Below are 15,167 nucleotides of genomic sequence, written 5' to 3' on the forward strand. Positions count from 1 at the left end.
TTAAATGGTTATCAAAAATTAGTCCCAAGAACTTGGCCTCCTTAACAACTTTGATAGGACTGCCATTCAGAAATAGTTCAGGGTCCTTATGTGGCTTATATTTTCTGCAGAAATGTATACAATTAGTTTTTGATTTGGAAAATTTAAACCCGTTTTCTAAACACCACTTGTTAATTTTATTAAGACATAATTGTAATTGCCTTTCTATTGTGTGCATATTTTTACCACGACAAGATAGATTAAAATCATCCACAAAAAGTGATCCATCAACAGAATCATTTAAAACTTTTGACAATCTGTTAATTTGTATACTGAATAAAGTGACCTGATCCTGATTATAATGATAAGACAGGGTTGTACCCACGCGGACTTGAAATTGCCTGTCTGTTAAAAACTGGGATATAAAATGAGGCAGACGGCCTCGTAATCCAAAATCATGAAGATCTTTTAAAATACCATGTTTCCATGTTGTATCGTATGCTTTTTCTAAATCGAAAAAGATCGATACAGCATGTTGTCTATTTACAATGGAATTTTAACGAATGATTCTAAACGCACTAAGTGATCGATAGTACTTCTGTTCTTCCGGAAACCACATTGTATATTGGTAAGAAGATTATTCGTTTCCAAGTACCACACTAATCGATTATTTACCATGCGTTCCATAGTTTTACAAACGCAGCTAGTGAGAGATATAAGTCGGTAATTTGATGGATCAGAATGATCCCGCCCAGGTTTGGGAATGGGGATAACAATGGCATTATGCCATGAAGCTGGAAACATCCCAGATGTCCAAATATCATCGAATATAGTTAACATGGTTTCAAGGCATGATTCGGGCAAGTGTTTCAGCAGCTGATAATGAATATTATCAGCGCCTGCTGCTGTATCATGAGCTTGCCCTAAGGCAGTATATAGCTCATGTAGTGAAAATACCTCATTGTAATCTTCACCATTATCAGATGTAAAATTTACTCTCTTTTTTTCCTGTTGGAGCTGATATTTTTAAAATTCAGGAGCGTAATTAGATGAAGAAGAATGATGAGATAAAGTTGCACCAATGCTATTGGCAATAGCAGATTTATCAGTTAACAAAGCATCGCCATCCTTCAGATGGTTAACTGTAGAATTTGATCCCTTGCCTTTGATCTTTTTGATCATGTTCCATACCATGGACATAGGGGTACGAGAGTTAAATTTGGAGACATAAGTCTGCCAGGATTGACGTTTATTTTGCTTAAATAGACGTCTTGCCTTGGCATTTGAAATTTTAACATTATTTAAATTATGGACAGTGGGATGTTTACGGAAGTACTTCTCCGCCTTCTTACGACATTTCCTAGCTTGTTTGCAATTAGCATCAAACCATGGTTTACGAACACGTGGGTTGACAGAGGACTTAGGAATTGATTCATTAGCAATTTCATTCAGTTGATCTGAAAACAACTGAATCGGGTCATTAACATTCTGAAAAGACGTAGGTTTTAATTTATCTTTGCATAAAGATTGAAATAAAGGCCAATCAGCCTTCAAAAAATTCCATCGAGGTAAAGGCGGATCATCAGCGGGATTAATGTGCTTAAGCACCGTGGGGAAGTGGTCACTCCCACATAGGTCATCATGGACGGACCATGAGAAGTCATTTAACAAAACTGAATCCGTCAAAGACAGATCTAAAGATGAATAGGTACCAGTAGCAGGGTGTAAGTAAGTGTCGGAGTCGTCATTAAAAATGCAAATATCGTTGTCGGAAACAAAATCCTCGATCACTTTTCCCTTTTGATTAATGGTTGAACTTCCCCATAGAGGATTATGCCCATTTAGATCACCCATGATGATACAGGGCTTTGGGAGTTGGTCATATAGTTTTTGAAGGTCATTCCGCTGAAGACTCGAGGAAGGAGGGAGATATAAGGAGCAAAGTGTAAAGGCAATATGCAGTGTAAGTCTAACTGCAACAGCCTGCAGATTCGTGTCAAGCGGAACAGGACTGTGAACAACGCCCCGCCGCACCAAAATAGAAGCACCTCCAGTAGCTTTATCTCCCGGAGGAGAGAAGGAGTGATAGGAACTATACTGCCTTAAATCAAATTTATCTGTATTTTTTAGGAATGTCTCTTGTAAACAAATTGCTGATGGAACAAAATCTGATGTTGATAACTGTAGTTCATTAAAATTGTGTCTAAGCCCTCTGCAATTCCATTGAAGTATATTAGAGTGGTTCATGGTGGTTCTACGGGAGATCGCTCACGTGATCGTGAAGAGGAATCACAACTGTTGTCGTGATGTGAAGATGGGGTAACATCCATCTCTAAAGGACCAAAGGAGTTATGAACAGATGTTTCAGTAAGAGTGGGGATCTGTGTTGTAATTTTCCTGTTGTTTTTTTTCTTTCTTTTTTTTCTTTCTTTTTTTTCTTTTTTCTGTTGGTGGAGTGACAGTAGCTGGTATTGCAGGAGTAGGTTTAGAGTGGTACTGAGTCTTAGTCACAATTTCAGTAGTTGAAGACATTGCACAAGGATTGTCTGAATGATTTGTCTGACTGTCAGATGTTGTAGTCAGAGGCAGCGGGTGGTCAGTGTGTGTCCATGTCAGGTCAGTCTGACATTCAACAGATCTAGAGATATTAGGGCGAGAAACAGCAGCAGCATAGGAATGTTTTGTTGAAGGTGTCCGGCTGTCAAAGAGTTTTTTCGCATCCAAGTAGGAAATGTTACTTTGACATTTGATGGTCAAAATATCCTTTTCACGTTGCCAAAAAGGACAGGACTTGGACGACGCCACATGTTGGCCCATACAATTCGCACATTTGAGGTCTGCTGTGCAGTCTGAACCGTCATGGTTGCAACCACAACGGTGACAAATAATCGGACGATTGCATGTTTTGGAGCCGTGTCCAAACTTCTGACATTTGTAACACCGGAGTGGATTGGGGACATACACCTCCACTCCGATGTTAAAATAACCTGCCTTAATAGATTGGGGAATGGTTGGGAGAGAGAAGGTGAACAAATAAGTATTTGTTGGCACAATATTCTCACCATCTTTCCTGGTGAAACGTTTCACCGACGTGACGCATTGTCCTCTCAATTCTTCAAGAATGTCTTCTTCAGACATTTCTGCAAGACAACGTGCTCTGTCGCGAATGATCCCCCTACTCGAGTTTAATGTTCTGTGTTCGGAGACAGCAACTTCAGTGTTTGCAAAGGTGATACAGTTTAAAAGATTGATAGCTTGCTGTCTCCGTGCACACTCTACCAAAAGAGAGCCGCCCCGGAGCCGGGAAACATTCTTCACTTCACCACATATACCTTCAATGGCTTTACACATGGCGAAAGGATTAATTTTCAACGGTAGTTGATTTTGTGATTCAACTACTATAAATCGTGCCCAAGAATTTGAATTTTGTGGAGTCGAAACATCATCATCAGATGAGAAAATCTCAGCTTCCAAACGCCTCTTCTTGTCATTGCGGTTCGAACCAGAGTGATTGTGAGACATGATGAAAGGAATGTATTCAGCACCCCTGCTCCCCACCCACCATGGAGTGCTATAAAGAGCGATGTTTTATTGCACCGGATCTCAAACATGCAAACATCAGGGATACAGAGGTGTTATACTCCAGTAAGAACAACATGAATAGCTGTATTTGTCTATCAAATAAATTGCCAGGCTGGTTCGGCCCATGACAAGAAATTGAAGACAAACAGAACTCAGAGGTCGAAAGTACCAGATTGGCCCATGAGCCACCGCCTTCTGGCATGGGACTCTAGGCAAGTTGATAACAAAGAATTTATATGTATAATATTCACACCCAACATTCATATCAATCGAAAAATTATAATATGAACGTGTTGCATACACAGGGCATGGCGTGACCAGCCGATTGATAGAATCGGGCCTATTCTACCACCCGTCTAGGCGAAGTAAGGGTCGAAGTGGTGTGTTGGGCAAAAGGAACACCGGTTCTTGGCTCCAATGCCCTCAACCACCAGACTCCCGTCCTCCGCCGACACAGGGGCGCAACCCACGGCAAACGGGTTGCCCAATTTGGTCGCCTTTTACGACCAGCATTGGGGTGCTGTGGACAAATTCTACCCCGAGTCCACACGGGGGAAGAGCTATTAGCGCTACCCAGCACTCACCACAAGGAGGTTCTCTTCACGAGTGCCTCCGGCACCGGATACCTCACCGGATACCTCAATCTGGGTGTCCAAGGATCCGGCACCGGATACCTCATTCTGAATTTCCAAAAACTTGTCACAATTTTTGGGGGGTGCATTTTGTTCAATTAAGTGTGAAACGCCTAAAAATATATTGGAAACTAACCAAGAAAATTGAACATTGCTGAAGGTATCCGGAAGGTATTCGGCAGGTATCCGGATGCAATTTTTCGAGATGTCTTTCGCCTAGTAAATAATGTTAGCCTGGGCATAGCAGATAGCTGTAGTAATATTCTGTGTTATTTTAGTTGTAAATATCCCCTTAAAGTTAAGATCTATGGGCATGTGCTTTTGGTGAAAAAAATTTTCATATATATTTCATGTTAGATGTTCAGCGTATTAAATGAAAAGCATTCAGTCCTGGTATGATGGTATCCTTACATTTCATCTTCATATTCCCAGTTTGTTCTAGCCTAGTGGTTGAAGCGTTCGATTCACCACATCGGTACATTGCTTAGTGTCACCGATCATGATACTGTTGGAATTTTGCTCATAAAGTGGCATAACACCATACTCACTCTGACAAAATAATGAAAGTCATTGGCTATGTGCTCACTTGGGCCTGGCGAGATTAAAAGATTATTTTGGAACTGTATCAGTACTTGTTACATTTTGACAGACAAGTTTCACTAAAGTTTGAAACAGAATATCATTAACCCAAATGGGTGCATAAAAATATCAATGTAATTTTTCTACTGACATGGAACTAAAAAACCCGTTCAGTGAGCTGTATTAATTGTATGAAAACATTCAGGACATTAGTATATTTAGGCACATACTGAAGTGGTGCGCTTTGATATTTTGGGATTTTTCTAATTTTTATTTTTTAAAATTTTTATGGAATGAAGTTTGACATAGACTCAATTGGGAATGGGGTTCGTTTACGGGGCAGAATTCGAAAACCTTTCAGTGTATTTGATCGAAACTTGGCAAAACTATCAGGCACATACTGAAGTGGTGCCTTTTGATATTTTGGGATTTTTCTAATTTTTATTTTTTTAAAATTTTTATGGAATGAAGTTGGACATAGACTCAATTGGGGATGAGGTTCGTTTCTGGGGCAGAATTCGAAAACCATTCAATGTATTTGATCGAAACTTGGCATTCATATGGATGCGACCATGGTGGATCTATAGTGGGTAAACAAAGTATGCTTCTTAAAGAACTTTAAACTGTTGACTCATTGCATACAGAATTGCACATTTACTAGTGGTTACTTTACAGACAGCTGCCGGAGGGATATGTCATCTTTCTGATGACCCTTGTTCTCTAATGTGCCTTTTCCTGCAGAAATCTAAATAACTCTTATACATATAGTTGTATATCATTGTCATATGTTTGTCAATATTACACTGAATGAAGCACTTTACAATTGTTTTTGAAATAGTCGCAACTGATATTGAAGGTCAAATTAGCTTTCAATGTCTTTCAGTAAAAATGTTCACAGTAACTGAGGAACAGCTCTCTGTAGTGTGATGAAATCTGGTACATGTCACCCTCAGAGTGAGGAATTATTGTGTTTCAAACTTAAATGAAGCTGGTATGCTCGTAACAAGTACTTGTACCTTTACAAATAATCATATTATCATCTCACTAGGACCAAAGACCCAAGTGAGCACACAGTCGATGAGTTTATACTTTCACTCAGAACAATCTGGAAGTCTGAACATGAAATTTAAGGATATCATCATACATGTATTAGAACTTATGTTTGTTCATTAAACAGCTTAACATCTAAATAGAATTATAGATGAAATTGTCTTCTCCAAAACTACATGCCCATAGATCTCAACTTCAAGGGGATATTTACAACTAAAATGACACAGAATATTACTACAGCTATCTGATTTGTCCAGGCTAACATTGTTTACCAGAAATATGGCATCTCGAAAAATTGCATCCGGATACCTACAGCAATGTTCAATTTTCTTGGTTAGTTTCCAATATAAATTTAGGTGTTTCACACTTAATTGAACAAAATGGCCCCCCCCCCCCCCCCCCCCCCCTCAAATGGTGACATGTTTTTGGAAACTCAGAATGAGGTATCCAGTGCCGGATCCTTGGACACCCAGATTAAGGTATACGGTGAGGTATCCGGTGCCGGATTCCAGGTGGCATATTTTCAGGTGAGGTGTCCATGCCGGATACCATGGATCTGGTATCCGGCAAGGTATCTGCCACCGGATACCCGGACGCGTTTTGGGTAATTGTCCGGTGGTATCCGGATCCCTGAAACTCCATTTTTTATGCTGTGTAAAGTGATGACGTAAATCCTGCTGGCGTGTCATGCAGGAAGCCGAGGTACTATAAGTCCCCATGATCCCCAGGGAGGTGGCCTAGCTTTGTTTACTGGTGGCCTATAGCCCGTGTTATAAAACTGTATACAAAATATTGTTATGCTCAAATATGTTTCATGAATTGTTTTTATATACAGTGTGCTCAAATATGTTTCATAAATTGTTTTTAAATATAACGTTGCATATATGACTGAACTGTTAACATATTAACTTGATCTCGTCGCTGTATGGCTGAAATAATGCCAATGCGACGTTAAATTTTAACTCACTCACTCACTCCACTCACTAACTTAACCCGTGGTGTTGTCTTTTCTTTGCCACCTCAACAGTGAACATTTAAGGGTCGTCCGGGGTGTTTTGGTCGCGGACAACGTCGCTGTTCTTCCACGGCCAACACACCAGACTTAAAATCTACTGACCAATTGTGATATCGTGTAGATCATCAGTGAACGGGGCGTCCCCATCTACCACAGGAGCTCCAACAGCTGACAGCCGCAGTGCTAGACGAGTGGCAGCGGATTCGCAATTCCCAATGCCATGAGTGTATTGTGACTCCATGTTCCTTGAGACTTCATTTGCACATCACCTGTTGCGAGTTACTCATTGATGTTATGCATGCCAAATCGCCTATGATACCCGTATAAAATACAACACCATCAAATAACCAATTCCGCTCGCTTTAAAAAATGGGTGTTTAATTTCTTTCGCCCGACAGTTTTGTTTATCAATTGCATCATTCATTTAAAACAATGGACTGTCACACATCACCTACATATTCCATTCCAAGGCTCTTATGTTTAAGGCACTGTCTCAACATGTTACCCTCACATCAACATTACTGTTGTAAATGGCAAACCGAAGGGTCTCGGATCAATCACACGGCATGATGTCTTCATGGAGGTGGTCAACGTAACAAGTGATGGACTGGAGCTCAACTTCAATGGTAGAAGCCATGTTGCCATTGCATCTTTTAATAACGTGGATTACACACGAGGTCTTGCCATCATATTCAAGTTTAAAGAAGCAGAAACAGCCAAGCCAACTGAAAGACAGGTCCTTCTCAGCAACTGCGACAATTCAACTAATAGCCATTCTATTGAAATAGCACTAGAAGGAAAATATGTGAAGTTCACCATTGATGTTGGCGAGAATACGTATTTTCAGACGAATGTGGAATATGTGGTAAGTGGAAGAGTCACTGTTTCTGCAGGTGAGCTTACATCCTCAATGATATCGCAAAATTTACGTTTTCAGTCATAGTAACATACAGTCTTACCTCGTGACGTGACTTAGCTGTACAGTGGAAGGATTTTTTTATTAGTTATAAAAAAAAATACAAATTCATCAAATCACTTCTTTTACATTGGGATTGCAAGCATGTTACAGCCTTCGGACATAGTAGAACTAATTATGCTGAAAGATTTTCACAACAATTGACATCGCAAAATATTTGTATAACCACGACATATCTACATGCTCAATGCATACATGTATCAATGATTAAGAAAATCAAATTGTCTATAGAGAATTATCAGACAGAGAAATTGCAGACCAAAATACATATTGACAGATTGACTGAACATGTTAAAACAATTTGGCAGATTAATTTTAGCTTTCTGTCTGAATCGAATAGAATCAGTTCCCACTGTGTTGTGAAGATATATCTCAACATGACTTGGTTCCTATAATTATCTTTGTGATGTCTATGCACGCAACGTTCGCAAATAATAATAATAATAATAATAATATTACATGTACCTTTATGTGGTAGAATGTTGCATCATCTTGTGAACTGAACCCACAAAACTCTGACTCGTAATCCCCACGAGGACACTTTCATTATTGGATAGCGACTGAATGCACACTCATACTATATTGGTCAACGTATTTTTTGCCCATTGCAATTGATAGAGACACGAGAACGAGTGAGTAGATTATGACCCTGGTTGGAACATGTCTCTAGTACCTGATATACTTGGAAAGATGCTGATTACAGGGCTGCAAAATATGCAGTTATTAATATTTTGAACATTTTGCTCACTCTTGTCACTTCAGTTTAAACCAGGGAGGTAGCAATAACTATCATATAGGAATCCAATTGAACTCTCTGTAAGAGCGCTTGTATATCAATAGCATACGTTCATTTCAGGTTTGCTTTTGTCTGATTATGTACAAAGATTCACATGAAAACGCAAAGTTTATATTTACCTGTAACATTGCAGAGAGGACCATTCTTCAAAAGAGTTGCTGCCGTTTATGATGGTGAACAATTCAAAGGATATGTTGATGGGAACATCGGCTCCATACCATGGAAAGGTTTGCATTTATGCTTTTTTGTGCCAAAACTACTTCAGATTACCACAACTAGGAGTGAGTGAGTTAAAATTTATAGTCACATCGGCAGTATTTCAGCCATATCGTGACTACCAAAAGTTATACATAATATATACAACCCAAGTAGGAGTAGCCACTAGTTGGTTTAATTTCATGTAATTGATTTATACCCACTTGGGTGTCCCACTTCTTCTGCATTAGATCTCTGATGAAACATCTAATAACAGGTTTATAATCACTATAGGGTATACGAAGTGGGGTCACAGATTTGTTGAGTGCTGCCTTAGCAGCAGCAGCAGTCATTGTGTTACCAACAATCCCAACATGGCTTGGTAACCAACAAAAGACGATGTAATATTGGCCAGTAGCAAGATCATTAAATAACTCAAGAATTTCAATTAAAAATGGATGTTTTCAAGACATTATTTTAATAGCCTGAAGGCATGAGAGTGAATCTGAAAAAATAATGAATTGTTTATATTTGAATTGGTTCTTGATATATTTTAGAGCTGTTAAAATTGCGTGCGCTTCTGCTGTGAAGATTGAACTATTATCTGGTAATCGTGAAGTTACTGTTCTGGATCCAATGACAGTGGCACTAGCAACTGCGCCACCATCCTTGGCTCCATCTGTATATATAGATTTGTAAGTGTCATATGTGTTTCGTAATTGATTGTATTCTTGTTTATAAATCAGAGGGTTTGTATCAGATTTCTTAAGTCTCGTTAATGTGAGGTCTACATTTGGCCCTACCATTTGCCAAGGGGGCGATGAAAACAGTTGTGTGGGAGCTATATCATGAAAATTAATCTTTGCAGCAGAAATGTCAGATTTAATTCTTATTCCAAGTGGTGGAACAAGAGATTTTTTCTTATTGTTAATATCTTCGTAAAGAGGATTAAATACGCAATTAAAAGATGGATTTGACTGATTAGAATATAATTTAGTGATGTACTGTAAAGATAGTTCCAGGCGGCGTTGCTTAAGAGAAGGCTCATCGAATGGAATAAATATCTGACATCGAAGTGAAGTTACATTTATGATACATATATTTAGACTCAATAAAAAGCTGTCAACGATGGACAGTAGAATAACTAGAATATCACAGACTTGATTTAAAACTAGTTGAGAATAATAAAAAACAGTAAGTGAGTGAGTGAGTGAGTTAATTTAAAGTCACATCGGCAATATTTCAGCCATATCGTTACTTGAACAAGATATGCAGTTATATTATCGATTTATATAAAAGCTGTCAACGAAGGACAGTATAACAACCAGCAATATATCACAGATCATAAGTGTAAAACTAGTTTTAGAGCAATAAAATGATTTGATTACAACAGACGACACATTATAAAAACAGGCTATTAATCACCAACAACTAAAGTTAGGCAACCAAGGAGACTTACAGTACCTTAGCTTCCTGCACGGACCCCGGCAGGATTTATATCATCCCTTCAGTCACTGACGACAGTGTACCAGTTAAGACTGAGATTAAAATAACGAATATACTACGTTTAAAAGCCTGGTATGCAGAAAAATACCTCGAATGATATGGGACTAACATACCCTCTTTGGGGGACAATAATTTTACGCTACTTCAACCCCCCTCAAGGGTATAGCCACTAACAATCTAAGTTATTAAATTGCACTACCAAATTTTAAAACAATACAGTTAGCACATCAAAATTTATGAACAAGTTCTATTTCTTTTAAAAAAACATAATAGTAAACGAGAATTAACATCATTTAAACGGTCTTTAAATGTTTTTACTTTGAAATGTTGATCCCTTGTGATGGCAAAATCACAAGGGATACAAAACGGAGGATCCTCACCTTTTAACAAAAATGCATGTGTATATCTTGAATGGCCAATACGGCATCGTCGCATAATGACCTCTTCAAATCTGGACTGACAACCCAAATAGGTGTAACCGATATGTGGTTTAATTTCATGTAATTTATTGATACCTACTTGGGTGTCCCACTTCTTTTGCATCAGATCACGGATGTAAGATCTAACTGCAGGTTTAAAAACAGTGTAGGGGATTAGAAGTGGTGTCGCAGATTTGTTGAGTGCTGCCTTTGCAGCAGCAGCATCCATTGTGTTACCAATGATACCAAACATGGCTTGGTAACCATCAAAAGACGATGTCGTATTGGCCAGTAGCAAGATCATTAAATAATTCGAGAATTTCGATTAAAAGTGGATGTTTGGGTGACATATTTTTAATCGCCTGAAGGCATGAAAGAGAATCTGAAAACAGTATGAATTGTTTATGTTTAGATTGATTACTGATATATTTAAGGGCTGTAAAAATGGCGTTTGCTTCTGCAGTGAATATTGAACTGTTATCAGGTAAACGTGAAGATATAGTTCTGGATCCAATGACAGTGGCACTAGCAACTGCGCCAACATCCTTGGATCCATATGTAAAGATAGATTTATAAGTGTCATAATTGTTTCTTAATTGACTGTATTCTTGTTGTTAAATTAATTCGTTAGTGTCTGATTTCTTTAGTTTTGTTAATGTCAGGTCTACCTCTGGCTTTACCATTTGCCAAGGAGGAGAGGAGAAAAGTTTAGTAGGAGCTATATCTTGGAGTTGAATATTAGAAGCTGATATTGCAGATTTCATTCTGATTCCGAGTGGTGGAGTAAGTGTTGATTTCTTATTGTAAAGACCTGTATATGTGTAGGAGGGTTGTTTGATCCCCTCCCCACTTTGAATTAGAAACAACTTTCAATAGATCGAGTGCCTTCAGGCATTTAGCTTTAAAGTATTTAATATGTAGGAGGAAAGTTAAGTGGTTATCAAAAATAAGTCCCAAGAACTTTGCCTCCTTCACCACTTTGATAGGGGTGCCATTTAGAAATAGCTCAGGGTCTTTATGCGGTTTATATTTCCTGCAAAAATGTATGCAGTTAGTTTTTTATTTGGAAAATTTAAACCCGTTCTCTAGACACCACTTGTGAATTTTATTGAGACATAATTGTAATTGCCTTTCTATTGTGTGCATATTTTTGCCACGACAAGATAAGTTAAAATCATCCACAAAAAGTGATCCATCAACTGAATCATTTAAAACTTTTGACAAACTGTTAATTTTTTTACTGAATAAAGTGACAGACAAAATACTGCTTTGTGGGACACCCTGATCCTGATGATAATGATCAGACAGGATTGTACCCACTCGGACTTGAAATTTTCTGTCTGTTAAAAATTGTGATATAAAATGAGGTAAACGACCTCTCAAACCAAAATCATCTAAATCCTTTAAAATCCCGTGTTTCCACGTAGTGTCATACGCTTTTTCTAAATCGAAAAAGATAGACACTGTATGTTGGTTGTTGATCATTGCATTTTTCACAAAGGATTCTAGCCGAACCAAATGGTCAACAGTACTTCGATTCTTACGAAAGCCACACTGAATATTTGTAATTAAATTATTTGATTCCAAGTACCATGTTAATCTGTTGATGACCATGCGCTCCATGGTTTTGCAAACGCAACTGGTCAATGAAATGGGTCTATAATTTGAGGGGTCACTGTGATCTCGTCCAGGTTTCGGTATGAGTACAACTATGGCATCACGCCAGGAAGAAGAAAACTTACCTGATGTCCATATATCATCAAAAATTAACAAATGGGTTTCTAAACACGATTCTGGTAAGTGCTTCAGGAGTTAATGGTGTATATTATCAGCTCCTGTAGCAGTATCATGAGCTTGTCCAAGAGCTGTAAGAATTTCATGGATCGAAAATATTTCATTATAATCTTCCCGTATATCTGATTTAAAATTAATGGTTTTCTTTTCCTGACCACAAGTAATAGAAATGCCCACATTTCTAAATGACATCATTATGACGTAAAGATGAAAACTGGCACAAAATGTATATACTTGAGGTAAAGCATTATATATATATATATATATATATATATATATATATATATATATATATATATATATATATATATATATATATATATACTATTTTTTTCAGGAGTGATACAAAAGCGTAGTCATCCTCTCCTTATTGGCAACACAGGCTGTGATGGTAGTGTCGGATTTAAAGGGAAAATAAAAGGGGTAAGAGGAATATGTACACTTATAATGAATAGATATCCCAATGAAAGTATGAACTTGACGTATATGCAACCACTTATGTCAATGTATTGAATGATGTATACTGAGAATAGTACAGTCTTTGTTAGATTCATGTAGTCAAACAATCTCATTAAAATCAGATCTTAGGTCTCGCTACCGCTTAACAAAGATCTGAGGATATCCCATTACGGGTCACGTGAGACCGACCTTGCGCGAACTTTGACCGATCAATGGAATGACCAATCAGAAGGCAGCTTTCTTGTGCTTTATGGCACAAATTCCAAATTGGCGACTATGCTTCGAAACATATTTTGACAAATTCTCGATTACAAATCTGAAACCTGAACAAAAACAACAATCTGGAATGGCTAACAGATGGTCTAGATTGTAAGGATTCAGTCGTTAAACCCGTAACTATCGTTCGGAATATCCCATGTAATTACAGTTTTCGAGATTGCATGATTAGAAATCACATTCCGAATGTCACTTTCAAAATCTGGTAAGCGACGCACTGATTGGTTGGATGAAAGGTCGTTCTGACGTGACCCCAAATGGGATGTCTTCTTTGTTTAGCGGTAGCGAGAACTAAAGTCTGATCTTAATGAGATTGGTAGTCAAAATAGGTACCGTTCCACTTTACAGAACAAGGTTATTCTAAATTGTTATGGTGAAATAGGGTTTAGCGTCGCCTCCAAGATTCTTCCGTTTCTCTAACGACCCGTATATACGTGTGTGTGTGTGACTCCTTGTAATGGCCCGGACAAATGCTGGTTTTTGTGCTAACGTACTAGGATGCCATGTACAGTTTCACAGGGATACCCGACTCAGACGCCAAGGTGACCTGTCATTTCATCCTCTTAATGCTGAGAGACTTTTGAACGCCTTTTAGGATGATCGAACCACAAACGTTCAGCTCTCTGTTATGGATAGCTGCATTATGTCAGTGATAAAGTAGTTTAATGATAAATGGATGCATAACAACTGATTGTTATATGCGGAACACATAGCCTTTGAGAAATTATTACTTTCTATGATTGTTTGCAGATGGAGATCTACAGATGTGTGCCCAAGGCCTTTGATCCCCTTGCTTGATCACTCAATAAACTGAATTTAATGCATTCATTTGGAGTGCATTAACAGCAACGTTCTACACGATGATGGAAATTAGTTGGTCATTAACAACAACCTATAAAGAAAGCATTGGAAATATGAATAAACGTTAGTTCGCAATCAACTTTGTATATGATTCCTTCCATATAAATCCATTAGCACGACCTCACAGTCTGACAAAGAGAATAGTAAACTGTTATTGCCGTCATTTTTTGGGGTATGTCGACTTCAAGTTCTATGATTACATCTAGTAATTAAGTACAGATCCAAGATGACGAGAATCACTGCTCCCTTGGATTAATAGCATGAAGTAGGTCTGTGTTTTCTGTGCTGAGAACAGTCATAACCCGATTGCAGGACATCTCCACCTGCTCGATCAAGGAAGGGCAGATATAAGATATGACGATAGTTCTTGAACACAGTGACGGAATTTTCAGTGCAGGCATTCTCAGTGCTTCGATCAGTGTCTCGTGCTGAGCCAGCGATTTACTGTTGCAGTGAGTGAGTTAAGATTTAACGTCACATCGGCAGTATTTCAGCCATATCGTGACGAGAAGAACATTAATAATACACATTTTATACAAAATAAAAACCTGTCAACGAAGGGCAGTAAAATAACTAGATGTATCACAGATTATATCTAAAACTAATAGGTAGCCATAAAAATATAACATCATACGAAACAATACAAGATAAAAATGAGCTATAGATCGCCAGCAGCTGAAGAGAGATCACCATGCTAGGGTCCATGGGGACTTACAATACTTTTGCTACCTGCATGGACCCCAGCCGGATTTACATCATCCCTTCAGGTGTTGGCGATTTTTAACATACTTAGCCATATTAAAATAACATATATACTACGATTAATGACAATGGTAAGAATAAATCTACTTTGAATGATGTGGTTTTACATACCCTCTCCAGGGGACAATCACTTTACATTACTTCAACTAAATGAGAACTGATATTAAAAAGATCCTTAATAGATAAAACATTGAAATAAGTACCCCTTGTGATGGCAAAATCAATACAGTCAAGCAGGACATGCTTGACTGTGATTCTTTCATCACAAGCTTAAGGGATACAAAAC

At 38.1% G+C, this 15,167-nt stretch overlaps 1 protein-coding gene across 1 annotated transcript in view; it reads left to right on the forward strand.

Annotated features, from left to right (window-relative positions):
• The window catches only part of LOC139455683 (uncharacterized), a 265,289-nt gene extending 251,134 nt beyond the window's left edge, over window positions 1-14,155 (forward strand). The window contains exons 6-9 of the mRNA XM_071237234.1: window positions 7,323-7,702; window positions 8,743-8,836; window positions 12,861-12,946; window positions 14,009-14,155. Of these exons, the coding sequence (XP_071093335.1) occupies window positions 7,323-7,702; window positions 8,743-8,836; window positions 12,861-12,946; window positions 14,009-14,056 (608 nt within the window). The 3' untranslated portion in view covers window positions 14,057-14,155. The remainder of the gene's footprint in view (window positions 1-7,322; window positions 7,703-8,742; window positions 8,837-12,860; window positions 12,947-14,008) is intronic.
• Window positions 14,156-15,167: the final 1,012 nt, after the last annotated feature.

The sequence above is a fragment of the Haliotis cracherodii genome, unplaced genomic scaffold (assembly GCF_022045235.1).
Source record: "Haliotis cracherodii isolate W230 unplaced genomic scaffold, xgHalCrac1.p SCAF_11, whole genome shotgun sequence".
In the NCBI taxonomy this organism is placed as follows: domain Eukaryota; kingdom Metazoa; phylum Mollusca; class Gastropoda; order Lepetellida; family Haliotidae; genus Haliotis; species Haliotis cracherodii.